The sequence below is a fragment of the Egretta garzetta genome, unplaced genomic scaffold (assembly GCF_000687185.1).
Source record: "Egretta garzetta isolate BGI_Z169 unplaced genomic scaffold, ASM68718v1 scaffold19, whole genome shotgun sequence".
NCBI lineage: Eukaryota > Metazoa > Chordata > Aves > Pelecaniformes > Ardeidae > Egretta > Egretta garzetta.
The window spans coordinates 335,457-362,657 of NW_009260768.1; the positions used below are offsets into that span (position 1 = coordinate 335,457).

General features: G+C 44.3%; 1 protein-coding gene across 1 annotated transcript; it reads right to left on the minus strand.

Annotated features, from left to right (window-relative positions):
- On the minus strand, positions 1-26,176 carry LOC104132827 (ATP-binding cassette sub-family A member 9). The gene is made up of 39 exons (XM_035901547.1): positions 26,130-26,176; positions 23,099-23,211; positions 22,361-22,571; positions 21,978-22,136; positions 21,198-21,298; positions 20,614-20,840; positions 19,659-19,797; positions 18,990-19,175; positions 18,270-18,402; positions 17,446-17,617; positions 16,623-16,681; positions 15,605-15,715; positions 14,937-15,112; positions 14,309-14,428; positions 13,855-13,963; positions 13,233-13,323; positions 12,496-12,635; positions 11,923-12,042; positions 11,213-11,363; positions 10,747-10,913; positions 10,198-10,325; positions 9,623-9,760; positions 8,937-9,050; positions 8,344-8,514; positions 8,068-8,181; positions 7,786-7,896; positions 6,658-6,726; positions 6,002-6,093; positions 4,874-4,994; positions 4,405-4,519; positions 4,058-4,149; positions 3,115-3,284; positions 2,567-2,642; positions 1,759-1,853; positions 1,019-1,138; positions 585-725; positions 364-443; positions 216-271; positions 1-90 (listed from the first exon to the last, which is right to left on the minus strand). Exons 1-39 carry the CDS (start codon positions 26,146-26,148, stop codon positions 1-3), a joined length of 4,797 nt encoding a protein of 1,598 aa, XP_035757440.1. The 5' UTR covers positions 26,149-26,176.
- Between the last annotated feature and the right edge of the window lie 1,025 nt (positions 26,177-27,201).

A 27,201-nucleotide genomic window follows, 5' to 3' on the forward strand; every position in this document is an offset into this window, starting at 1 on the left:
TCAGGGGTGAAGCGGTCTCTGCTCCACAGCCCTGTCGGATGCTGCATCCAGGTCGTGCTCCTCCAGGTCCCGGGTGAGGTCTACAAACACCTGCAATGTGCCACAGCAGGAACAACCCCGTTATTGCCAAGGACTGACAGTATTTATGCTGGCCACGGGGTATTTCTTCTTTTTATAGAGGCAGTTTCTAACCTGTAACTTCTACATCAACATACCTGTTGCAAAGTGTGCAGTGACAAGCTGTACTCCTCGAGCCTGAAATTCTGTTTAGCTGTGGGGGGATGGAAAAGTCATCTTTAAAAACCAAAGCCATATGAGCAACTTGAAAGCCATCTTCATACTTAATGGATTGTTTCCTTTTACCTGCTTCTAGCTTGGAGAAAGACTGGGACAGAGGTAGTGCATCTTCCATTGGTATCTTGTAGATGAGCAAAGAAGCAGTCCTGAAAAAGTAATGAAAAAAAAAAAAAAGAATTTATCATTTTGTGAGTCAGCACCAAGGTTTAGGGGTGCTTATAGTGTTCCTGTGCTCCCAGGTAAATTATTGGGCAAGGTCAGGAGGAGCAACAGAGGGTCCCAGTGACCTTTCTTGTCGAGCTGCATGAGGGAAGAGGCGCAGGATTTCGTTGTGGAGATCATCGCTTTGCCCCATGTCCATCGTTTTGACTTCCAGGTGGTAACTTGTGCCAAACTTATTTTTCAGATCCTCAAGGGAACCGATGTACCTGCAGAGGAGGGAAAAGAGTGCTCAAGTCATCATAAGCAGCAAATAAAGCAATCACTGGGTATGAGCAGCAGATGTACGCCCTCTTGTTCATCATCTGTTTGTGCTGTGCTGCTGAAACAACCTACCTCCTCACTAAACTATGTTTGTTACACCCTTGGGACAAACCAAGCCAACATCTTCTATTAGATGAAGAACAAAAAGAAAACAACAAAACCCAAAGCAAACAGAAGAAAAAAAACGAGACTAAAAATCAGGTGGCATCCCACCGAGCGATGCGACCCTGGCACCCACCGTAGCTGCCCCGACACCAGGACGGCCACCCGGTCGCACATCGCCGCTGCCTCCTCCAGGTACTGCGTGCTGAGGATGGCTGCCCGCTCCCTGCCTTTTGTGGCCGTCTGAATCACTTTCCTGGGAACAGAGGGATGGCATTTACTTCCCAGGAAGAGCCAAAGAAAACCTCCTGGTTTATGTCCCCCCCGCCCTGCCCCCAAAACCCAACTGAAATGATAAAATTATAAAAAAGTGGATGGCTATTCAAAAGACTTCAGTTATCCTGCTTAGAGATTACATGCAGGCGCCAATGTTGTGTTGCAATTTGTCATGTCAGCTCCCCTCCAGATTTTGCACTTTCGGTGTACACGGTTGATGAGAAGCAAGAAGCACTAGGGCTAAGGGATGAAAAGGAAGAACTACCCATACTTTTTTTTCCTCATGCTCTGAGGAAAACAGGAATTTTTGTCTTTTGTACCAAATGCATGGGTTCAGCCGGAGTCTGATTACATTTTTGGGGTGTATTACGTTAAGATTAAATCTGATGGTTAGCAAGGACTCACTGTCTGCTGAGTAAGGGGTTTAGCAAGAGGCACCCAATCCCCTGTGCATTAGGAAAAAGGGAAAATACAGATGTGCTCTGCCACCAGGGCAGAACCTCTTGGCTTGCCCAGTGGCTACTACAGTTGCGAGGGTAAGGCCAACCCCTGTTTAACCTGTTAGACCCGTCTCAGTTCTGCTAAAACGGGGCTGCTCACCACATACGGCGCTGCCCCGTCACGTCCATGCCCACCGAGGGCTCATCCCAGAGCATTACCGTCGGATCGCCCAGGACGCTCAGCGCGAAACACAGCTGAAATGGGAAAGACGTCGAGGTCAGGTCAGCTTTTACCTCACCTACAAACCCCCAAGTTGCCCTGCTACATATTAATCCCTGTGAGTCTTTTAGAAGCTGAAGCTCTTGATTCCAAAAAGCAGGAGGAACAAGAATCCAAAGAAACCCCAAACAACCCACCCCAGGTGTTCTTGGTTAACATTTTAATCTCCCCAAATCAGCTTTCCCCCAAACTCCCAAGCCTGCCAAAGATCTGAAAGCGGGTTTCCATCCCACTTACTGGCAGAGGCACACGGTGGGGTGTAAAGAGGCGATTACCGTGTAAATCCAATTTGTGGTTTGCATTTATTAAACACACAATGTGGGAGAGCAGGGAGAGAGGAGAGGAGGGATCCTGCCAGGCTGGATGCAAAAGCTATTGGTGAAAACAAATCAGGCCAGGAGCCCACTTCTGTGTTTGAAACCATAAGGATCTTCCATGAGCACATGGAATTTCCAGAAATTTTTATTCAACTAAAATTTTAGGCTTTGCTCCCAGAAGAAAATTTCTACTTTGTGAAACAAAATAATAAGACTTTTACAACATCAAGGACTACATTCTGCTTTCACTGACACCAGGACAAGGAGGAACCCAAGGCATCCTCGAGCTTGAATGAAGGTTTTCTGTGCACCAAATTCAAGGAAGAAAGAGCAGGATTTGCTGAAGTAGCAGATACAAATCTAACACGTACCTTTCTGGCTTCTCCAGGAGATAACCTCCTAGCCGGGGTTTTTAAATGCTTCTGGAGATCCAAGGCTTTTGCTGTGCTGTGGGGAATGGAAAGGAAAAATACTGAAATGACCATCTTGGCTAACGCTGTGGCCAGGGCTGCTGAGGAACTGGAGGCTGACATACTGGTTTTGGCTGATGTGCATCACCTCGGGTTACTTGGTGATTTTATTCCTAACTCAGATGGTAAATTAAGGAATTTTTGCGGGAATTCAAGATGGTAAGTGCCACTAACGAGAGAAGCCAGTTACTGATGTAACTCACCACGAACTGGCGCAAGTTTAAATGTTTTATGAAGTTTTCTAGATGAACTAAGGTGAAAATCTTCATAGGCAAGGGATTGAGAACAGTGTAAAGTAGAAGATCTCATCAGGAGGAGATCCTGTTTCTCCAAGGTGGAGGTGCTGTCTCTTATTTGCACTGGCCAGGTTTGTCAGCAGAAAAACCTTTCCCTGTCCTATACCTTTGGGGAGAGAAAGAACCGAAAGCTGAAATCATTTGGTGTCGTACCGGCTGATGATAACCGCTGCATCTTCCTTCCTCGTCCCTCTGATGGCAGCATACACTTCCAGATGCTGGTGCACCGTGAGGTCTGGCCAGAGCGGGTCCTGCTGCGGGCAGCAGCCCAGGCTGCCCTGCCCCGGGGAGGCGGCGGCTGCATCCCGGCCCTTGAGCAGCACCTGCACAAACACAACCCCTCCTTGGCTGTAGCGGGTTATCCTGGGTGAATCAACGACCCTCTCAGAAACACGGTAACATTTTCTCCTGTGTTGTGAGGAACCTCATTAGCACGTGGGAGAGGAAGCCCAGCATCACTGGAGTCATCATCTCCATCTACCATGGCTTCTGCTCACCCAAATCCACAGCCGTGGATGTTTTGTTTTCACAAAACCAAACAGTATTTACTGCCGTAAAACTTTGGGTAATAGTACATTGGTACTCTAAGACTATCTTTTCCTAGCAATACTTCTCCGTTTCAAACATTCTGTCCCAAATCTGTAACAGCAATGGTATTTCCCCTCCCGCAGCACATGTCATTAATCATCCTGCTCATAATTAAGTGATGGATTGTTGTTAGCCCAACCCTGTTCACATTCGTTTTCAATTTCCTGGTTTTGCAAGGCTGTTTATGAAGCGTGGGTTTGGTTTTTTTCTTTCTTTTTTAAGATGTCAACATTTCCTATAAGGCTTGTGAAATTTCACGATGGCTTTCAAATGCACACCAAAGGTGGTGTGCACCTCAAACCCTTAAATCTGTGACATTAATTTTGATGAAAACTAGAATAATGCTTTGAGTAAATTAACACTTTCTTCGTACTTCTGTAAATATCCGGGGTTGCATGTTCATAAATTCCCTGTCTTAGGGGCTGCGTTGCCAGCTTGCCTTATCACAGCCTTCATTTATAAAGGCATCAAGATCAACCCCCATACGCTCCCCAAACGAATCACCTACCTCCCCGGCAGTCACCGCTATGTCTCCAGAAATCATGTTTATAGTTGTGCTTTTTCCAGCTCCGTTGGGTCCTAACAGACCCAACACTTCTCCTGGAACAAATATGCAAGAACTGTTAATAATTATTGTTAATAAGACCTTCCCTGGGTGCTAGGCAGTATCTAAAAGTACAGTAGGAGAAAAGATTGTTCATTAACTTATACAAATAAATTAAACCCATGAACTCGGGAGCACAGGTGCGTTGGGTCTGGTTGCACACAAGAAAGTTCTGTCAAAAATATGGTCTCCAAACGTGACCTTCACATGAGATTGCAGTCATTTATAGGGGGTAAGCAAAATACTTGAACCTTTTTTAACACTAAAAGAGAGGTTCTTGACAGCAACTTTCTTCTTTTTCTTAAAGATGGAACTGGCGTTCTTGTCTTGATATTCCTTGCGCAAACTGTTGACAACGATAACCGACTCCTGTGAAGAGATGACGTGGAAAGTAAAAAACTCTCCTCCTCTCCCATGAGACAGCTCGCCTGGTCTTCCCATTAAGTATGACTCTCTACAGAGAAAATTTCTAAATTAAAAATCCAGGAAATAGAGCAACAGGGGGGGGGGAGAAAAAAAAAAAGCGAAAAAAGCAGAATTGGAGTAAAAATTTAGTGCCAGCTAAACTCCCTCCATTGCCAGGGGGACTGTGGGCTGGATGGCGAGATGTGCACTTGGACATCAGGAGATCAGTAAATAATAAGTGCATGAGTTAAGAAAGCAGAGACAGATCCAAGGATGGAGAATGAAAAAGCAAAGAAGCGGGAAGGTGGGTTTCACCTCCTCCTGCTGCGGGGAGGCCAGCGCACTCCGCACCCTCTCCCTCTCCGCCTGGACTTCGGGGGACTCCTCCCCAGGGTGCTCCCTGTTCTGGCGGGTGGCTGCTCTCCTCTGCTGGATCCTACATCGGAGGAGGAGAGATGGTGTCATTGGGAATTGCTTCCAGAAGGGCTTGGGTTTACAAGTTTGTTCCCAGGGCAGCGCCAATGCAGTGCCCCGCAAAATTTGTTTGCATTCAGGGAGCCGTTCCACAGAGAGTATTTGCTCCAATATTTATTCACAGGGGGAGGAAAAAAAAAAAAATCCCACTGGCATGCATGAGAAAAATAAAGGCCAGCTTTAGCTTTTCTTTCATCACTAAGTATTGACTGGTCCCCTGCTTGACACACGCGAATGATCCGTTCAAGGAGAATTAAAATACACGGGACAGGTTTTCAAAGCTATTTGGGCATCAAACTCCTAGCTGAGTCACATTTGTTGATGCCTGACCATTTAATATTTTTTACAAGTCCTCTCCCGCATGACTCGGGTGGTCAGTCGCGTGCTGTTGGCGACAGATAAGCAGAGGGCAGGTAGCAGATGGCCCCATCCTGACGAAGCTTTAGGGTAAGTCTCCAGCCTGCAGAGAGAAATACTGACACATTTGAAATGGAGTTTAAATGTTGGATTTAAATTTGTAACTACTAATTTAGCCAGCTGTAGTGAAATGTCCTGAAACCTCAGCTATGGAGCTTAATAAAAACCAGCTTAAATCACATTTTTCATTCTCTCTAGGACATTGTAGTTCAATTGACCTTCTATTGCACCACACTGGGTGGGAATTTGCCTCCAGACACATTCAGGGAAACTCCAGTAAGTAAAGTCGGAAACTGTAATGACGCAAAGGAATAAAAATAATTAAAAAAAAAAAAAAATCTCCCTCGTTCTCAATTTTTTCCCCTCTAGATAAACTGGTTAAAACTAAAAATATAGGCTTTACCCACAATTTGAAAAATGTTTTTAAGTTCACTCCTGCTGCCAGGGGTGAGCCAGCAGGGTCTCGCCTGTCTATGCAACACCGAGCCCGCCCCGCAGGCTGGGATAACTGGGGTTCGTGAGGCACCCCGGCACCCAGCTGCTGGGACACACCTGAAGACGGGGTCATATCTCATAATCGCTTCTCCATATCTCATCTCCAAACAGCGCAGGAGAAACGCAAAAATCGCACAATGGATGTAAGGCTGAAAAGAAATCATGAATTAGGGTCGGATGGAGACAAGGTAACAACAGGCTCAATTAAATTTAATTATAAGGGGATGCAGGGACCTATCTCATTTACTTCAGCTATTGAAAAGGTCCAAAAGGGGAAAAAGTTAAACTGAGGCTTTGCATACGTTTCCATCTCATATGCAGATCATTTGCAAAAGCCTTGACTTTGCACTGCAGTTTTAGCTCAGGTAATCTTCACCCCAACAGGCATCCTACAGGAGCAGAGATCTCATCTCTCTTTTGTAGCAGCAGCCTTAGACTGATTAGTTGATTAATAATATCTCTGCCTTATACATGAGCTCCAAAAAAAACCCCCCCCCCCCCCCCTTTTCCCACATATGGTACAGCATCCAGGGGTCACATGAGACACAAGCCCATGATTCCTTGGATGTACCTCCCCTGCTAACATTTAATGTGAAACGTTGCCCGCATAACCCACGCTTTATTTATGGGGAGAGTTATACAAGCCCAGTGCAATTCCATCGCATTAGAACAGTCACCCTTTCCAAAACAACCGGCATCGAATTGCTCCTTACTGCAAAGACAGCTACGAAGATGTGATTCCATGACTCAAGAAGACCGATGTTGTGAAAAAATGAGAAACGCTACAAGAAAAAAAAAATTAAAATCAGTCGCTCAGAAATGTTCCTTGGCATGGTGTGCCTAAGCGCAGGGCCGGAGCAAGTGTGGGATGTAGGGATGCTTAGCTTTTCTGCAGGATGGGTTTAAGCAGCTTTGATCTGTACTTATTTTTGGGGGTTCATACTGCCTCAGAGAGCTGTGGCTTTCTTGGCTACAGCTAATTCAGAGGTGCCTCAAATCAGCCAGGTTAGATCAACCTTTTCCATCATTGCTTCTCTTTTCCCAGTCCTTTCACCTCCTTCTGTCAGCTCACTGCATCCCTCCAGGTTTCCCACTCCACCACCTTCCCCACCCATGCTTCCCTGGCTGCCAAAACACAGTCATTGTAGCAGCTTTTTGTAACCAAACCAAAAATATTCCCATCAAACAAAGGATTAGCAAGTCAAATCTTAGAATCATAGAATCATTTAGGTTGGAGAAGACCATTAAGATCATCGAGTTCAACTGTAAACCTTAACACTGCCAACTCCATCACTAAACCACGTTCCTACACACCACATCCACACACCTTTTAAATCGCTCCAAGGATGGGGACTCGACCCCATCCCTGGACAGCCCCTTCCAGGGCCTGACAGCCCTTTCGGTGAAGAAGTCTTTCCTAATGTTCAACCTAAACGTCCCCTGGCGCAACTTGAGGCCGTTTCCCCTCATCCCATCGCCCGTTCCCTAGAAGCAGAGCCTGACTCCCCCAGCTCCCCCCTCCTCTCAGGCAGTTGTAGGGAGCAGTAAGGGCTCCCCTCAGCCTCCTCTTCTCCAGGCTGAACACCCCCAGCTCCCCCAGCCGCTCCCCAGCAGCCTTGGGCTCCAGACCCCTCCCCAGCTTCGTTGCCCTTCTCTGGACATGCTCCAGCATCTTGTTCCCTTCTCTCATTCCCCAGTCTGGACCTTTTCTTCTCCTGCTGCCTTTTCTCTGTCTTTTTGACAGTTGGCACTTTGAGACAGGGAATTTGGAAAGCACCTCTTGCTTTTCCAGTTTGCACCATTAGGACCATTTTTTAACTTAGTAGGACATGTTTACTTACTGGTGTAGAGAACATCAACCAGCCCAGCAGTGGAAACACAGGAATCAAAGTAGAGAAGGTCAAGTAAAGTGCATTGTGTAGGTCACTGAGCGTATAGAGAATGAAATTCACCTGGAATAAAGCAGAAAAAGTATTCTCAATAGTAATGTATTTTTGCTAAAAAAATAGGCTATTTGTCACCGATTTGGGTTATTCTGCTGAGTATCAGTATATCTGAAGTGAAGCCTCAAGTGGTGAGATGTGTAAATCAAACACTCTGGAGCAAAGATTCACTTCACTTACCAGAATGAAGAAGAAAGACCAAATGTAACGATTGCTTCGTCCTGTGCGAAATTTAAAGGCAATTAAATAGACGAGGAGGACAAGAGATGCTCCATAACCAATGACGCAAATGATCTAGAGAGAGAAACCAATGTCAGTGACTAGGAGATGGATGTGGGTATATGAAAACCGGCCCAGAGCAGCCCGTTTCAATTAAAGTATTTAATGCCAAAACTCACTGCAAAATGAGGGAGGGGGATTTGCGTCTGCCCGTTTTCCCGCACGCAAAGAGCTCACCAGGGGCAGCACGCTGCTGGCCTGCAAGGGGCAGGTGCGGTTTAAGAGTAGTATGACCCCGAACATGAGGCACACCAGGGTCCAGAAAAGCGGGATGTCCACCAGCGCCTGCCCGCACCAGTACGCTGAGGGGAAGAGCCCCGCGAGCCGCAGCTGGGCACGAGCCTGGAGCTGCCAAAGCAAATGGGAAAAAAAAAAAACAGCAGAGCCCAAAACATCATTCTTGCTCCTCCTCCATTAACCTCACTCCCCCCCTTCCCTGGCTGAGCCTTCCTCTCCCTTCCAAGCATTTTCAATTATTTCTTAGTTTTATTGTTGTTTGAAACCACATTATTCTTAAAAGTTAAAAAAAAAATAAAAAATCCTCATGACCCCCAAATCTTTATTAACACCCAAATTGTTCTGAGCCCAAGCTGATTCCCTGAGATGCAGGGAAACACGCTTTGGTACAACGTTGTATTCGTGTGGCTGTATTTTTTCTCGCATCCTACCCAGAAATGCTGGCCAGCCCACCGGCACACAAACTGCTCTCCAGAGCCATGGCATGTGCATTCACTTCTGGTGCAAGACCACCTTCAGTGCATGCTTTTTACCTTGTAATCCTCCATGCTGCTCACTGCAAAGTGAGGCGGCAAGCCAGCAGCCAAAATCAGCATGTAGCTGAGGCAGATGAAAAAAATATCATTCCTTACTTCTGGGCTTCGTATCTGTGGAAGAGAAATTCAGAAGTCATCAATAAATCAAGAGCGACCCAGGGAAAACCTGGCTAGCTCAATGCTCATAGGATGGTTGAACACGCAAGTGAGCAATAACACTAATGGTAAGTCATTTATGTGTTTCAGAACACAAAACAAGGCAATAAAAAAAGAAAAGCTTTTAGCATCTTGAAAATTTGCAAAAAGTATTGGAATTACTTTTTGCAATATTACTTATTATAGTTGTTGAGGATAGAGACCAACTTTGTGATGCTGATTCTTGCCAAACGGCCGCTGAAGAAAGGTGGCGTTTGCAGGTATTACTGTGTCATTACTACCATACTGCCACATAGGCCAAGCTTAAATGTCTTATGGCACTGGAACCCTACAGAGCTCTTAAAATTCTCATTAAATAGCTCCAGTATTGGCTTCTGAGCAATGTCCCCAAGGAACTGGCCAGCAGTTGACCGCTGACCCCAACCCTTGGAGGCTGCTCATCCAACCAGGTTTCCAACCCGTCCAGCCTTTAGCACTTCAGCATGGCTATTTCAACTAATTTTCACCAAGAAAGGCAGGACACTCACACTGTAAAAGGGCTCACTCCAAACGCGGATGCGTGCGGTGGAATTGAAGAGCCTTAGGAAGGTGTTGCTGAGGATATTCACAAGCATGGGGAAACAGTTGATGGGTTCTGCGCTGCACATGACCGTGAATCGGTAGCTCTGAAGACGTAAGAACAAAAAAAGTGACCTTCACGCCTGTGAGAAGCATGAGGAAGAGCTGACCGCTACACGGGGCTTAGAGAAAAGCCACGACAAAGGTGGCCAGAGAGTTCTATTGGTGGGATCGCAGAGACCTGGGCGCGTGCTAACAGGTACCACGAGCAAAATGGTTGGTAAAGACAACAAGTTCTGGAGAAAAGCACGAAAGACTTTTAATAATACTTTCCTCTAAAGATCACTGTAAAGAAGCATACAGTGGAAAGGACCAAATATAACCCTGGTCTCCCACAAACAGGACTACCAAGGTCATTTAATATGTCAAATAAATATTCTCTTTCACTGGTGCATGTATTGCCCTGTGCCTCATTTAAACACATTTCAGAAAATCCTGTTGACGTACAGGATAAAAGAAGAAAAAAAAAAAAAATATCAGGCACCTTGCCTTCCAGGGATATTTTTATAGCTCCATTATGTAGTGGAATGCTTGTGATGTTTTTCTCAAGAGTCATTTCTGGGATTATGTTTTGAGCCTTCAAAGCAGAAATAAAATCTTCAATTTCTGATCCTGAAATCAAGTCAAGAACAGAAATTAGAATAATTACTTTTTTTTTTCTTTAAATAAAAAGTTTCTTATCGACAAGTTCCCATTTGCAAAGCAGGGTTATGTTAAAAAAAAAAATCATTCAGAACCTAAGCAAACTTATATTTTCTCTATTTTATTTGAAACTGCTTAAACACAATATATGTTTCCACAGTTTAATACTTTTTTTTATTTTTAAATTTTCCTGGTTCGTTATTCTTCTAAATACCAGCTACTCCATTATCACCACTAAAATTGGATTTGCTTTTGCTCAAAAGAAAACACTTCCCAAAGCCACAAATATATAAAGGAACGTACAGAAAGCGTAAGGCAAGGTTGGTCTATCAACTCTAAGAGGACTCAGAGCGGTGCAGAAAGCGAATCAACATCACATGTTCTTCTTCACCTGTGTCATTGAAGATGAGAAGATTTGACGACTTATTTTGAATTTTCTCTTCAGTGGGAAGAAAATATGAGCTAGCTGTGATTTCCCAGTTGTTGGAGCTGTCCCACAGTTGAAATACAATGAAAATCATAAGCATTGGAAGGATAAATATTCCAAAGAAGAGCAATCTAGATGGAAAAACAGACCATAAGTGGGTCCAGGGGAACTCCACCTTTAGCTAATTGTGTGATTTACGTTGAGAAAGGCAAGGGGAAATTTAAAACTTAAGCAATTCAGAGCTGTACCACTAAATTCTAACTGTCCTTATTACTGCAGCTTTTAAACATTTCCCACCTAATTCTTAGTTTCCAAACCTCTCCACCAGTATTGAAGCCTTCCCTCAGTCACTCAAGGGAACGATGGAATCCTTTGGAAAGCACCAAGCCAGCGCGAGGGCTGCAGAGTAGGCGAGAGCTCCCACACTTACATGGACCGGAGAAGCTTTCCTTCGTGCTTTAGTTTTAAGAAGCGAACTCTCATCACAGCATGCACTTGCTGCCTCCAGAGCGCCATCCCACTCGCTGCCACGCTTCCTTGTTCAGAAAGCACCAGGAGACTTTGGTCCCTCTCGTTGAGGTCTCCGTCTTCTGCGTGTTCACCACGAGAAATACCATTACCCACAAAGAGCGTTCAAAGGACGCATTTTAATCACAAACAAGCAACAAGGATCTTCTGTTCTGAATAGAGGACCACTTTCGTTTTTAGCCAGAAAAGAAATAAAGGCAGAGAAAGGGGCCATAGTTTACCCAGAATATAAATTACATTGGTGAATTCAGACTGGCTGAACCTGGGCTCATATGGCAACACATCCAATATCTTCACTGGTCTTGTGAAATGCCTTCTGGCTAGTTTCTCTCTTTCCACCTCATCTGGGCAGTATATTCTTCAAAAGCAAACACCCTTCCGACATCAGTCTTAAGTCATGTGCTTAAAAGCCTGTGGTAAGTCAAGACTGAGTCATCTAGGCTTCTTCAAGCAGATATCCTTCACTACAAGAAAGCTGAATACAGCTGCAACTCTTGACCTACCAAAACCTACCAAAATTCACGTTTACCAGAAACTCATTAGGTATTCAATTAGAACATATATATAAAACCTTAATTGTGCCACGCTTGCAAATGGCAGTCAATGTTTTACCTTCTTGACCAACGGCCTCCTTTCCCTCCAGCTTCAGGAAAACGTCTTCCAGAGTTGTCCTGCTAACCTCATAATTAACGACCCCTTGCAAAAGGCTGCTCTCGAGATGGCTGAACAGATCTGCATGATAGAAACTAAGGCTAGTGTCGAGTCGAAACTCAGGCTGGCATGATTAACGCTGTACTTTCTAGCATTCACATCCTTAATTCCCGTCATTTAAAAAGCCACAGCAAAATTATTGTGCTCTTTAGAGATAAGCAGAAAATTTAGATTTCTTGATTACCATGGGCCTTTCTGGTGGGAGAAATCTCATCCTGAAACCAGAGAAGACTCAGTGGATTTTAGCTTGTAGACTCGTCGGTGGATTTTCTTTTGTTCATCTGCAGTACTGATCTTAGCATGCCCGTTGGAGGCTTTCTTTAAGGCTGATGTTTACGCAGCTCTGGGCTTCCTGATCCCATACAGTACGCACAAGGGAATATAGTTACTCCCTTCACAGCCACTTTGCTTTCTGCTTTTCCCACCACCTGCTTTCCCTTTACAACCCTGGCTCAACGACAGGTTTTTTCTTACCTGGGAAGCTGTCCGTATTTTCCAGCGGTAGCATATAGCACAGCTCACCCCCCTTCTGTCCTTTGAGCACGGCATCGGGGATGTACTGCCTGACCAGGGATGATGTAAGCTCAGGGTCACACAGGTCATTTATGCGCACCCTGTTTGTATTAAAAAGCAATTGCTATAATATTAAATAAGAAAAAAAAAAATGCACGCATCATCCATTTAAAACACAGAGCCAGCAGTCATTCTTCAAGCCATAGGGAAACCTCCAAAACTGGGCAGCGTTTCAGTGGGAATTTTTCTAGAAGTCTGCAGTGCCCCTGGTTTTGCCACGCATGCAAGAAATAGTTGAGGTTAAGAATAACGATCCTGGCCAATGCTGCTAAACCAAGAACACAGAAATCAAAATCCAAAGAACACCAGCTTTACATTAAAGCCGCTGTACGTCACTCTGGCACCACAGAGTATGTGGAAATCACAATTCACGTTACTCTGGTCCCCTTTTGGCTGTGAAGGAGGTTGCAAAGTCATGTTAGCTGCACGCTCAGAGCTTTCAGGATTGGGTTCCAGAGAAAAGCAGCTTGCTAGCCAAAGCAAGGTATTTTTGGCAGCCTCAAAAGTTTTCTAAAATGGATTGTCAGGATTTCTATTACTCTCTGGAGAAATTCTATAGGCACACAGACTCTACAAGAAAACATATCAACTAGAAGCTTTTCGTAAAAAGAGCGATGACCAAGAAGAAAAGGATTTACCTTAAGTGATAGCCAATTCCCCATTTTCTCTTCAAGTACAGAGATGAGCCAACACACTGTAATCTCCCGTTTGAGAGAAAAGCTTTCCGATCTAAGGAGGTACGAATACAAAGGATTTAGGGGGGGATTTACAACAGTGCAGTAGGCTGACCTCACTCTGCTCCTTCTGAACTCAACAGACATTTTTATGATGAAGTTGAGAGGAATAAAACCAAGCCAGTGCTGCAGGTTTTTTTCTTTTTGAACGGCCTTGCTCTTAAGCACTAAGGTTAACCTTTTAATTACGTATTCTTATGGACTTGTGGAAAATTTCCTGCACAGGCTGGGAGCAATATGGAAAGATATTAAGCCAAACAATATTACTAGTTTGTATGGGTGCTGCTAGTCATACATCCAGATAACATGCAATTGCTTCATCCTGAAGCAGAGCATGAGCAAGGTCTTGGAAGACCTTGTCAGTCCATTTTTTGCCTTTGCTCAGCCCATGTTGAGTGGTCGCTATCAGACAAAACGTGTCCAGCAAGCACATACGGCATCATGGCAGAACCCATACGTGGGCTCTGCAACGGCAAACCCTTGTTTTCAAACCATAGTCAACCACAGTGTGAATATCTGGGCTCACCAGCATGAGCATCGGCCTCCTCCATGGACTGGGTCTCCTTCAGAAGGCTCCACACGTGGTGCCTGGAGCAGGGATCCAACCCAGCCGTCGGCTCATCTAAAAGCAACACCTGCAAAGGTGAACAAGATCAGACCTCCGCATGTGCAATCCAGCATTTCCATGTTTACATCATTTCATTTCATGCTTTTGATGATCTCGCTCTCAGAATAAAATGCATCCTCAAACATCAGTCATTTTTATTGCTCTTTCTCCGTTATTATTACCCTTTTCATTTAAAATATGGTTCTCATTGACCTAGATTCCTCAATCCTTCCAGCGGCCAAGTGAATTAATACGTCACCAGGCTTGAAGTGCCAGGGGAAAACTACAAATGCCCGTGTGCCAAATCAAAATGCAAAGCTATGTGCTAAAGTTGTACGCGTTGTGTGTGTGTGTAAATACGACCAGTTCCTACCTGGGGATTCCCTAAAATTGCAATTCCAAGCGACAATTTTCTTTTTTGTCCCCCACTCAGAGTATTGGCACGGATGTCCTGAAGGTCAGTGAGGTCCAACATCAAAAGAACTTTCTGCACCTTGGCGATATACAAAGACAAGAGCCAGATTTCCAAAGCATTGGTCGCATTTTACTTCATATATGGCTACACACAATACAGGAGAGTATAACAACAAGATTTTAAAATTATCCACTTTAAATGGCTTTGCTTAGAGATAAGTACTGCAAATCTCAGTTATAACTCTTATGACATGAGGATAAGAAAGAACTGAAAAAACACTTCTACCCTAAATTAGAGTCACAGAATCATCACAGAATGGTTTGGGTTGGAAGGGACCCCTAGAGGTCACCCAGTCCCATCCCCCTGCAGGGAGCAGGGACACCGCTAACCAGATCAGGTTGCTCACAGCCCTGTCCAACCTGGTCTTGAATGCCTCCACTACCTCTCTGGGCAACCCGTTCCAACCCCGTTAGGGTTGTTCTCATTTCCACAGAACAAGATGTTGGTGATCATCTTTTCTAAAGAAAGCTCAAAGTGTCCAAGACGCTGTAAAACAGAGGACAGTGATTGATAAGCACCCACCAACCTCTTGCTCCACTTCCTTCTGCTGAATCCCCTTGATGTGAGCAAAAGTTCTCAGGTTTTCCTTCACCGTTAAGGTTTCAAAATGCAAATTAAACTGGGGGCAAATCCCAACCATTGCCTGAATTCCTTCCATATCCTGCACTTCAGAGACTTTGTAGTTGTATATCATTGCAGAACCTGCACACAGGAGTGAATGAAACAAATCTCATACTGTACGGTATGTCCCTGTTGTAAGGGGAAAGATGACTGCTGTGTGTTCGTACCTTTGATGTTAATTCCAGCATTGTGGCTATTTCTCAAATGTTTTAAAAAAAAAAAAAAAAAGGTAAAATAAATTTGCGTTGTCCAAAGCTTTAATACCATTCAAGAAGATTTCAGCGCACTGAATCTCTCCCCTAAGAACTAAAACATATTTCCTACAGGTATGCAGCTCATGGAAAACATCAGGCCATCCAGATGGAGCAAGAACCATCTGTGAATGCTTGCACACATGAGCGTACCCACAAGGGATGCATCAGCCCTGAAGCTCGTGTTGAAGGAGCAAGCTGCACTGACAACAAGCCAGACTGAAAAACCAAGGGAAAACTTGTTTTTTTACATCTTTACCCTCTTACACTTGAAAAAAACCAAACAGCTTCTCCTCTTCAGCATTCAGGTCCATGATCTTACCTGCTGAAGGCTTGGAAAAGCCGCTGAGCACATTTAAGAGAGCAGTTTTTCCAGATCCACTGTGACCAAGTAATGCAGTGATCTGGCCTTCATATATATTTAAGGACAAGCCTAGAATAGAAATAGGATAACGTTAGGAGGGAAATCTGTGAGGAATAGACCTGTACCTGCAGCTTGCTGCCAAGCGTGGCAGAGGGTGACATTTCTTTTGAAGTTGAGGGGCAAAAACACAGATCCAAAACTATGGGTTGCAGCTTTGGAAGTTAGGACTAAACTCAGTAAGGAACTTGCAGTCATGTTTTGATTGAACGGAGGGAACAAGTGTATTAACTTCAATATTTAAAGAATTTTGACTTCTGTTTTCTGTGAGGTTCATAACATTTTATTTTAGCACAGCTCAAGAGAGAGTCCACAGAACGAGAAGAGCCCATAGGCTTTCCAATGCGTGGTATTTCAAGAGTTATTTCAAAGCAGCCCATGCTTTGCTATCTCATTTCCTCATTTATTTTTTTTTACTCAGTATAAATCTTTGAGACCATATCGATATTTTCACCATCACTTGGAGTTCATTTAACAAATATCCCATGACTACGCTAGGACTGTGCCATCCACTTGCATACCTGTGGTTGGCAGATGTGCAAGTGCTTGGAGAACACCGGTCAGCCTTGGCTCTAGCCAGAGACCAAAGACATAAGTTTCGGTTGCCCAGAAGAGTTTAGATTTTGAGAGGGAAGTTTAAGAGGTGATTTTTATAGTGGTTCATGGCTGCAAACCCCACAGCTTTTAAGGACACTTTCTGCTATTGCAAAACATAATAAATAGTAATTTTCCTGGAGTGAACAGGAAGATAACAACCTGGTAGAAATTTGCCAGTGAATTACCCCAGCAGATACAACCACTGAATAATGCATTTTAACAGTGCTGGAGGCAGGATTAAGTACATCCAGTACTTTTCAAAACAGTTCGGGTTCATATCTAGTGAAAAATTAAATGAAAATAATTCCAAAACCTCCCTTACCCATTAAAGCTTCGGTTCTCTTGTCCTTCTTCTTGTATATTTTTTTAATATTGTTTAGTCTAAAGGAAAGGTAAGCAAGCCATTACTATTGAATCTCACAATTTTGGTGCATTTCCTCTGCCTTAAAGTACCTTTGAAAACTATCGGAGGAGTATTTCCCAAGCGGGACCTCAAGCTGCTCCTGCTCACTACCACTGGGGTTAGCGTAATTCCATCTGAAGGCATTGCTTTGCATAATTCATTTCTCATACACGTAAAAGCAGAATTCACTAACGTACTTCTCTAAAAGATGTTTCAAAGGTTTCAAAGTCCAACTCAATGAACACTTAGTGAACCAAGCGAGAGGCCGTAGGGATTGAGAAACATTTGGTTATATAATTAAAAGCGCTGACCTAGCTATTATTTTAGCAGATTTATATTTGCTTTCTAGTAACAAGCAATGGGCAGCAACAGTAACGGGCCAAACTAGCCCCGTAAGGACGTAAATAACACTATCTTATACAGCACGTTCCAGCAGCAGTGTTCATAAAGACGACGGTGAAGGGGAACAGACTCACTGCTGCGGCTCTGCAAAGGGGAAATTGCTGGGCAGCAAGTTGGGCCCTGGCACAGAAGATGCACCATGTCCGATAAATCTTCAAATACAGCTCTGGAGCAGAATGAAGCACTGAACAAATCCTCCCTTTCATGTGTTTGCCATTAATCTTATCTGTGTATGTTAGACAGCTCAGTCTCACATTTTCACCAGTGCAATATGGCTATGCTCTCTAGAGTCAAATATAACGTGCAGCATTGTATTTTTCATGCCTACAAGGCTCCTTACCTGATTGCTTCCTTCCCATCGAAGCCCGGAGGCATCGGCTCCATGTTACTGCTGAGGATAGGATCGTGGCTGCCTTCGCCGCCAGCTCTCACCCCCACGTACCCGCTCCTGGCCTTGAACCAGTATGATGGTCTCAGGAAGAACGTAGGTGGATATGGTACTCCATACTTGCCTAATTCAGAAACAAAGAAGGTGAAATATCAACCAAATCTGCTACGTGTCGACTCAACTTTGATAAACACCATGTCCAGCCATGTCTTCCTCTACAGCTGCAGAATGCAGCCTTTCGGCAGCATAAAAGGACTGGTAAGTTCTGCAAAGTTATCCAGTTGTCCATATCTGTAAATGCAGATACAGAAAAGACCTCGTTGATCACCTCTTTGTCCCAGAAGTTATAGGAAAATCAGGTCAAGTCCCACAGCCTCTTTTAAACCCGGTCATTATGGCTGCTGGAGTAGATGTAAAGGATCTCATTGCATCGCTGCAAGATTGAATGTTCCTTTTGGAGCCTGTTTTTGAGGCAGGGTCAAATGAGGTAGCTACATGCACCCAGCTTCTGGGAAAAGAGGATTCTTCCCAACCATTCCCAACAGTAAATGCAGTTTTCAGTCCCTCACATGATGTGGCACGGCTCATTGCTGTTAAGATGCCATTCCGCAGCCTGACCAGCTCAATACTAGGACACCTTTTTTTGCTCCACGTAGATTGCAGCTTTCTCAGCTCTAGCCCACCACTTCTTTGGCACCTTTCCCTCTCTGAGGGGAGAGGATTACAGAAGAAAAATGCAAGGGAATTTGTATTCTTTCCCTCACATTTCTACTTACCAGGCAAAACCTTATCAAAGTAGATGGCCAACAGCAAGTACACGACACTGTCAAGGGTCAGTATGGCGTACAGATTAAAGAAAGGGTACAATTCTGGTGTAAAGGCTGATCCATATTTTTCTAATTTTACCATCTAGGGAGGAAAAAAGCCCAAGTCAGATGCAACACTTCCTTTAGCCAGAAATATTACATGCAAGCCACTGCTGTGTCATCATGACCATTTTCACCAGAAACCCATACCCGCTCGTGATCATGATGCTGTTTCCAAGCAGGGCAACGCTTTATTATGACTACAAGTATCAGAAATGCTTCAGTAAGCTGAATTCAAAACCGTGCAGAAGAAGTTACTACACCACAAGAGTGATGTGCGCAGCATTTGCTGGGGCAGCACTTCAAGACCTCACAGTTCTCGCAGATCTTGGTACCCACCAGACACATCCCACTCCTATGATAATTTTCCAAAGATCAAAATTTATTGTATATAGAGAACTGGTAAAATGTGTGATGCAGTTGAGAATCTAACGATATTCGTTATGAATTAGCATGTACTTTTTGGAGTCAAGTTTTCTTTTTACAAAGCATCTAGGGCAGAGGGGCATGACTGGGTCCTTAGGACAACGCAAATGATGCATGGCAGCTACTGTCATCTGGCAGAAGTCTGCAGCATGTTTGCTGTGGGCTGAACTTTTCACGATGTGCCAGATTTATTTTTGAACATACCTTTGAGATGCCAGCTGTAAAGGCAAAAGGACTGAAGAGATTAAAAATCCATTCCAAAGACGGGGGTAGTTTTTCAAACAATGTCAAAAAGCCCAGCAATCCAAAGATGATGTGAAGGACAAATCCCACAAAACTGACAATATTTGGCTGCTTTAACAGAGAGCTGAGCATGAAAAAGAAGTGAATCTGTGGCAGAGAAAACCAGTAATTAGCAGGATGCTTTTCTGCTGGCGATTCAGGAAAAAAACCCATGAAAAATCCAACAAGCAGCGTTAGGGACCCAGCTGAGCTTCAGTTGGCCCCAAAGATGCACATGGCACATCACAAGGCTGGAATCATTTAGCAGACAGCTCGGATATTTAGGGCAGGTCTATCGGGGCAGACAGAGCAGATCCCTGATCCCAGGGGCACACAGCATCACCCTTCCCATTCACGTTGGTGTTAGCACCTCTCTTTACTCCAGTTTCAAGTCAGAACCTCCCAAAAATATAACAGTAGTGACATATTATCCTACAAATTATAACAATAAAACCCAGTAGAGGAGACGTTTTTGTTGCTTTCTCCTGTAACGCCCAGCCCTAGAGTACTCTGTAGTCTTTGAGTTTTAGATGTTTTCACTAGGAAAGGGAAAAACTCATGCATCATTGAAGAACACAAAAGCAGACTTACAGATGCTATGCCGTAAAAGAAATAAAAAAAATATATTTCAAAGAAGTTGTGCTCATGGACGACTCCTCTAATCGTGATCAGTGTCAGCAGGCTTGCCATAATTGCAATGTAAATGGTGTACAGCAAGCTCCAGGATAGCCTACAAATAAAGGCACAGGGGGTTTTGCTTCTGTAGGTGACAGCACGCGCCATTACATGGCCAGTACAAGACACACTCTTTTTAATTCAAATACTTGCCAGTTCCCAAATACACTTCCATTTACAGTTTCCAGACTGGAAAGATGCAAATATCACTGTCTGGCACCTACTCAAATCTCAGCAGATGCAACGATGCCAGCAAAGAGCCACACGGCATCTAAGCACAGGCTCCACAGCCAGGAACATTTATTCTTACGCTTTTCCTAATGATGTGAAACACCCATGCTCAGAAGGCTTTGGAAGCCTGTTTTGATAGCTCCTATGTCCCCCCATGCTTCATCATTTGCAGCTTTCTCTACAATTTGATTTTTCTTCAGGTTTTTTTTTTTATGTTCTCTGTGTATCCACCCATTTCCTGGAGGCAAGCAACACCTCGACACCAAGAACCTTGCTACATGCATCCCTGCTACATGAAGAGTGCTCTCTCTCTTTTTTGAGGGAGGAGAGCAGGGATAAATATAAAAAAACCCAACAAACGAAATCCCGTATCAGAGCAACGTTCTTGGAAACTGAGGTCCTCCAGCAAATGGTACGTTACAGATAAAAGCAGCAAACGTTCTGCTTCAACAACGCGCAAAACTTGGCTTCTGAGAGCCCAGGCGCATGGGTAGGCAAGGGACTGCTGTGGGGGTCTGGGGAATTGCTGCTTCTCAGCTGCACGGTGGTACCGGACCCACATCCATCCCACAAGCCAACACCCATCCAATATATGTAAGGGAATTCCGGTAATTACAGAATTCATTTCTATGAGACTTACCAGAATGCGATATCTTGCAAACCCATCGCTCTCATCAATACCTTGAGCTTCTTTTTCTCTCTTGTAACCTTCACCGATAAAAAGTACATATACGGGGAGAAGCACAATATAACGTAAATTATGAACCAAATATAATCCAGTTTATACACAAGTTTGATCAAGGGTGATTTCAGACGAACACCGCTAATTGCCTTCATCTCTTCCCAGACAGAGTGGTTTGTTTTCATCTAAAGAAAAGAAATTAGGCATTAATTTGATTTTTCTGTAATGAAACAGCCAACATCAGAGCAAACAGGTTTCCATAAGCATTAAAATTATTAGTTTGTCAATAACAAGGTTACATTTATAAGCGGCAGATAGCCTCAATATTTCGTCCCCTCTTATATTGCCTTGTAAGAAACACCAACGCTGCCTTGAGCCACAAGAACGAGCTATCATTCTTTTAACTTTTGAATCATACCATGTATTTAAAAAATGAGTGATCACAGAGAATGAACTGGTTTGGTTTGGTTGTTCGGTTGTTTTTTTAAGTTTACAGATAACTCTGGGAAGAACAGAAAACTTATTTGCCATCATGATCATACTTCTATGACTGCTGCATCAATGCTGGACTGCACCGATAGGAAACCCGCGTACCAGTACAAAGGGACTTCACAGCTACTTGATGAAAAATTGAAGCAGGTATCTGTGGGAAAGAAGAAAAAAAGAAAAAAAGAAGAATTTGATCTCCGCATTTCCATATATGTGTGTGTGTATATGCTTACGTACATGTGAGGGGTTGAAAATGTATTTGCCTTAAGAAAGGAAATCAAGATTTGGTTTTACTCAGCCTTTTTCCTGGAGCAGCCATTTTTCTCCAAGAATACTGTGGTATCGGGAGTTGGTGGCTTTGGCCCCCTGGGTCACCCGATGTGGCACCAACCCTGTTGTCACAGCCCAGAAGAGCTGCCCATGCTCAGCTCTCCCATTTTGGAAGGAGCCCGGGCTCAAAGTACAGCAACCATGAGCATGCCCAACGCCGAGGGCAGGAGAGGAGCACCTCTAGGAACTCCAGAACACGCTGGAGCTGGGATCGCATCTGCAAAGAGCTACTGACATGTGTAGACAGACAAAGAGCCTCTCTATCATTTCCATTTTCCAAGACCAGTTCTTAGCAAAATACTACTTTTTTTTTTTTTGCCCATCAACCAACGAACTCACTTGATTTTTTTATCTGAAAATAAGCTTACTTTTTGGTTTGGATAGTTTACTACTTTTAGTCCATAAATATGGGTGCACTTGGTCAAATAAGAAGTAATGCGGAGGTCCATCTAAGCATTTTTTTAATGTAAAATCAAGTTCTGGGGTTTGATTTATTTTGTTACCGATGTGTTCAAAGGCATCATTTGGAGATACCACGCTGTAGCTTTGAAATCTGAGACTGTAGGAGAAGTCATCCTTAAAAACGACACCAATAATGTCATCCTCCAAAATTCCTCTTCTTTCCAGTTTTTTCTCATTTTCCACCTCTTCTATTATTACACCTGTCATTAAAAAAAAAAAAAAAAAAAAAAAAAATAAAACCATGACAGCTACAACTTTGATTGGTCATCAGACAACATGAAAATGTGCACCAGCCACAATTTGTACCCTCCAAAACTGTATGGTCCCAATCCTTCTCTCCCCACACCACAGTGAAGCCCGAGGTGCCCAATGTGCCAGGGTGGGCTCAGGCACTGCAGCTACAAGGATTTAAGAGCAGCGTTACCAGTCATCACAGAATCCGAAGCCACTTTCCTCATTATTCGCCTGGTGGTGTTCGTTACGGGTGTGTATGCGAGCGTAACTCCCGTAGCGTTAAAGGCAGGATCATCTAATCGTCCGAGGAAGCCGTACGGGATTTCTTGCCGCATGTGGTGGAATATCATACTTGATGATGTTTGTATTATTAAGAGACAAACCACCGATGTAATCCATTCCTAGATGAACAGAAAGAAATGTAAAGGTGAGTGGCGGCACAGTGACTCGGAGGTTGGGTGGTATGGAAAGTGTCTTCAAGGACCTTTCTCATCCAGCGCTGATCTGGCTGCAGTCGGGTTCCTCTGGCCATGAATGCCTTCTTTCTGTAAATGAGGAAGAGCTATTTCACAGGTGTAGTAATTTGAACGCATGAGGAATGTTCCAAGTGAAAAACATGTTTTCTTAGTACCAGAGCCAACGAGGTCTGCTGGTAATTTTACACCAGTAATCCTGAATTGGACATTGTGTTCTTCTGGACAGCACAGAAATGGGATCAACAACCAAAAGCAATAAACCACCTTTGTAACAAGCCCTTATTATGCCGTGATAGTGTAGTGTCACAGGCAGAAGTGTAACTGCTGACGTTTTCCAGAGAACCACAGTACCAGCTGAGGCTTCTCACATATCGCCTAGCATAAAAACAACGCAGCGTAAAAATACTTTGTAGCGGAAATCACAACTTCCCTTTGGAAGAACCAACACTTGCCTGAAAACTTTCTGTCTTCATCCTCCACACCAGAAGAACATTTTTCCATAGGAGAGCACGGGTTTGCTGGAATATTTTTGAGGCTCTCTTGAACATCCCCCGCATTTTCCCAGCTAGGATGAGAAAGAAAATGATATCATTGAGAATAAAACAGATCACTGGGAGTCAATATGTTTACTTGGGTAAATGCCTCTTCAGGGGAAGCCAATAGCATGCCCAAGGTTAAGAGCTTTTCTCCATTTTACAATTTGGACAACCAAGGAGAAGTTTGAAGCAAATAGTCCAAGATCATGCAAGGGACCAGAGCGCTGGATTGGACTCAGCTGCCTCTTCCATGTGCACAGATTCATCCTTCCTCATCCCAAAGAGGCTTTGTAGAAAGACGCATTCAACTGGCTATAGTTTGGTTCTTCATCTACATAAAATTAACCACAGAAAAGCCAGTCTGCCCTGTACTAAAAACGTGAGAGGACTGAATGGCATATAGAAGAAAGAAGGTATCAATTCTAATTTTCTTTTTTTATGCAGCTATTCAAAATACTTAAAACATACATGATCTGCAGCAGCGTTGCCAAGCCCAGCTCCTGAGTGGGTTCTGGTTTACGTTGCACACATAGCCGAGCTGCAGATCCGGCGTTTCTTGCAGTAATTTATGGCTCGCCTTAGACCTGCGGTTTCTTGGCAGACTGCCGCTCGTCTGCTCTAGGTATCATAATCAGACCCTGAACCATCCATGCCTTCTCCCCACATCATCCAGGGGGAAGGTGGCTTCCACCCTGGAGGTGGTTAGATGCTAGAAGTAGCTTAAAATAGATGCCTTAAGCAGGCTGGTAAGAGACCAATTTGTCATGTTTTCACCCAGATGCTGATATACCCAATTATAACTCTAGTATAGCTGGAGCAGGGCAGCATTAAAACACCAGTGAGCTTCTTTACATCCTCCTTAACACTGATCAGGGAGCATTTATTGGGGGATAATTTTATGGGGAATATTTATTTCAGCTCCAACTTCTACTGTGTGGCCAAGCAGCAAATAGCCTGTGCAAGAGCAAGAGCAGTTCCGGAGTGACTGGTTTCACAACCTTCCCAGAAGGAGAGCAGGGGAGGGAACCTCGGAACATGTTTTTGTATTTTAATCCTTTAAAATGGCTGAAACAACAACAAAAAAAAAATCAAAGCAACCTCAAACGCATTGTGCTCTTCTCCCCTTGGACATCGTTTCCTGATTTCGCGGATTGGGCAGCTGGAGTTAATAAATGGTTCTGCTACTCTGTTCCCTTCATTGTTTGTTTTTGGAAGAATTAAATATTTGCGTACTCCAGGGGCGATGGATCCAAAATCCTTGTTTACCCTTTGACTGTTAGCACAGGGGATATCTCCTCGGTGCTCTGCTTTCCCTGCCTGGAGCTTTCTCCCGTGCTTCCCCATCGCAGCCTACAACGGAGGTTAAAGGCAATTAGGGAGGGATTTCTAGGAAGCGCGACTTTTTTTGCCCAGGTCTGGATTTCAGTTGTGGTGAAGTGCAAGCAGCAGCCCAGCCCGAGATGTTGGGACAGGAAAGAAAGGTTCATGCTGGAGTATTTGGATAACATGGAAAACACGATGGTCTTGTAAAAAATGGCACTGAATCTCCACAGTGGTAACAAATGCTTCCTTAAAAAGAGCAATGGAGCAAATCTAAACCTTTTTCTAAAATTCCAACTGATTTTCTACCAGTTTTAATCTTATTTTCGCCTTTGGAGCAAGAAGCAAATAACCCTGGAAGCTGAAACAGGAACCCAGAGAGTTAAACAAATGATGCTGTCTACAAATGCTGCATGAGCTTCATCAGGAAGAATTTCAATTTAAATTAGATATCAAAAGGCACAAAACGTACGCAGGAGAGACGCCTCTACAAGACCTGAGATTCAAACCTGCAGGTTCACAAGACAAAAACAAACATCCGAAATGTGTTTGAAGGCAACGGTGGCCGAGAAGCCTTAAACTAGTAAGAGCATCACTTGTAAAACTGGGTGTCTCTGGAAGCATTTCCCTTCCTTGCTCAGTAAATGCACCCCAATGTCTTGCTCTCCAGGAACACGCTCCTCAGGCACTGCAGTAACTTTTACTGGGACCCTGTGTCCAGCTCTGCTATACCAAAAGTTGTCCCAGGAAGGCACACCCCATACTTCATTTATTTACCGTCTCAGGGATTTCCTATTTGGCACCTCCTCAGACTCCTCTTTGCTCTAATAAAAACTTAACAAAGCATATCGTGACTAACTCCGAAAAGCAAGTTGCTCTTCAGGAGCGCTGACAGGAACCCCTCGACACCGACTACGAAGAAAGCAACGTGCGATGCATCTTGTGCTTCCCAGCGGAGCCGCCGGCTTTCCGAGCGCCAATGATTAATCCCAGCGCGTGGGGAGTGCAGAGGGGAGCGTGCTCTCTCCATAGCCTCCTGTTTGCCAGTTATTGCAAACACAAAAAGCTGCCCCTGGCCCCTAGGCAGCCCCGTCTTTACCTCCTGATAAATACAAGTCACGTTTGTACTGACCCCGTCCTAACACACAGGTTTTGAAACAGGAATTTTTCCTGCTCTCAACTTGCGAAAACGAGCTCTAAGCCTGCCCTGTATCAAAGTTCAACCCTTTAAATTCAGACAGAGAAGTGAAATTGCATTTTTAGAAGCATTTATTGGTGATAGCAAGTCTGGAGGAGGGGGAGCGCAGGGAGGGATCCTTAGCTGGGAGGACCCAGCGCTCCACCTGTGGCTCTTTGCCTAGACCCAAAGCACATCAGCGGCGAGAATCAAAATCCACGTGCACCCAGAAAAGCAGAATATTTTTGCTCCTTTGCCTCTTAAACATTGTGATGAGAAGCTTAATGTTTGGCAGAGAACAGAGCTGGAAAGTGCAGCTCTTACGTATTCAGCATAAGACTGTATTAAAATAATAAGAGGAAACAAACTAATCGCCAAACACATCCCCTGCATGGAAATGCCCTAGGTATAATTTTTCCCTTTACAAAAGAGAACTAGGAAACTCCTTACCTGGTGATGTGTTTTCCATTAGAAATGGGTCTCCCTCGGCTCCGAGATGCCTGGGCTCTTCATCTCTTTGCAGTCCTGGAGAGGCTCAACACTGTAGCACAGCCCGATGGCCATGCCCCTCTCCAGCCTGACGTCAGAGTCCGGTCCCGCTGGTGCAAACGCTCTCAACGCTTCTGGAGCAACAACCCAACCGGGAAGCGATACCTACAACCAGCTGGCCTAGAGCTTGCAGGTATTAATGCTGCACCGGGCAGGATTTAATAGGACACATGCATTGTCTCCGGGGGAGAGCTGCGTGCCCTGCGACGGGGCAAATGCCAGCTCCCGATCGGTGGCAAAGCAACCTCGTCCTTGCCCAAGTTTCTCTGGAGGGAAAACTCCACCGCCTTCTCCTCATCTTGCTTGCAGCCCGAGCCAGCAAGCACTCCTTCCTCTGCAGAGGCGAATCCTGCATCCCAGCACCAACAGGATTTTTATTTCTCATTTCTCTTTTCCCCTTTGCTTTTAATAATTTTGGTTTTTTTCCACTCCTTTTAATTGCTTTTCCAGCAGCTGTCACACAGCTGGAATCAGGATGGAGTTTTGTTAGGTTGGTTGTTTTTTTTTTTTTGTTTTTTTTTTTGTTTTTTTTTTTGAAAGAAGTAGGTTTCCAATGGTTCTGCATTCAAAACAGGGAGGTGAGGAAATCAGATAAGCCAGGAAATCCAAATGAATTGGAAGGGTGTGCAGCCACACGGCAGTTCAAGTAGTTAAAGGAATTTGACTGTCCTGGAACTTCAACAGCTTGAGGACTCGGCCTCTGATTTGCAGAGCTGACGAAAACCACAAAAGCCGTCTGGTTGTTGCTTAACAAAAGGCCACAGCTCTTCTGCAGCTGCCAGTTTACTCATTTTCAAGGAATTAGCTCATTTAGGAGAGGAGCAGAGCGTTTTCCTGCATCCCTTCCCATTGGGCAACAAGCAAGAAATGGGGAAGGCTTCTCGTAACCACAAAAAAAGCACAGCCGAGATGCACTTCACTACAAACCCACTGCATTTCTGACACGTACCCCGTGCCATACACAGGGCACGCC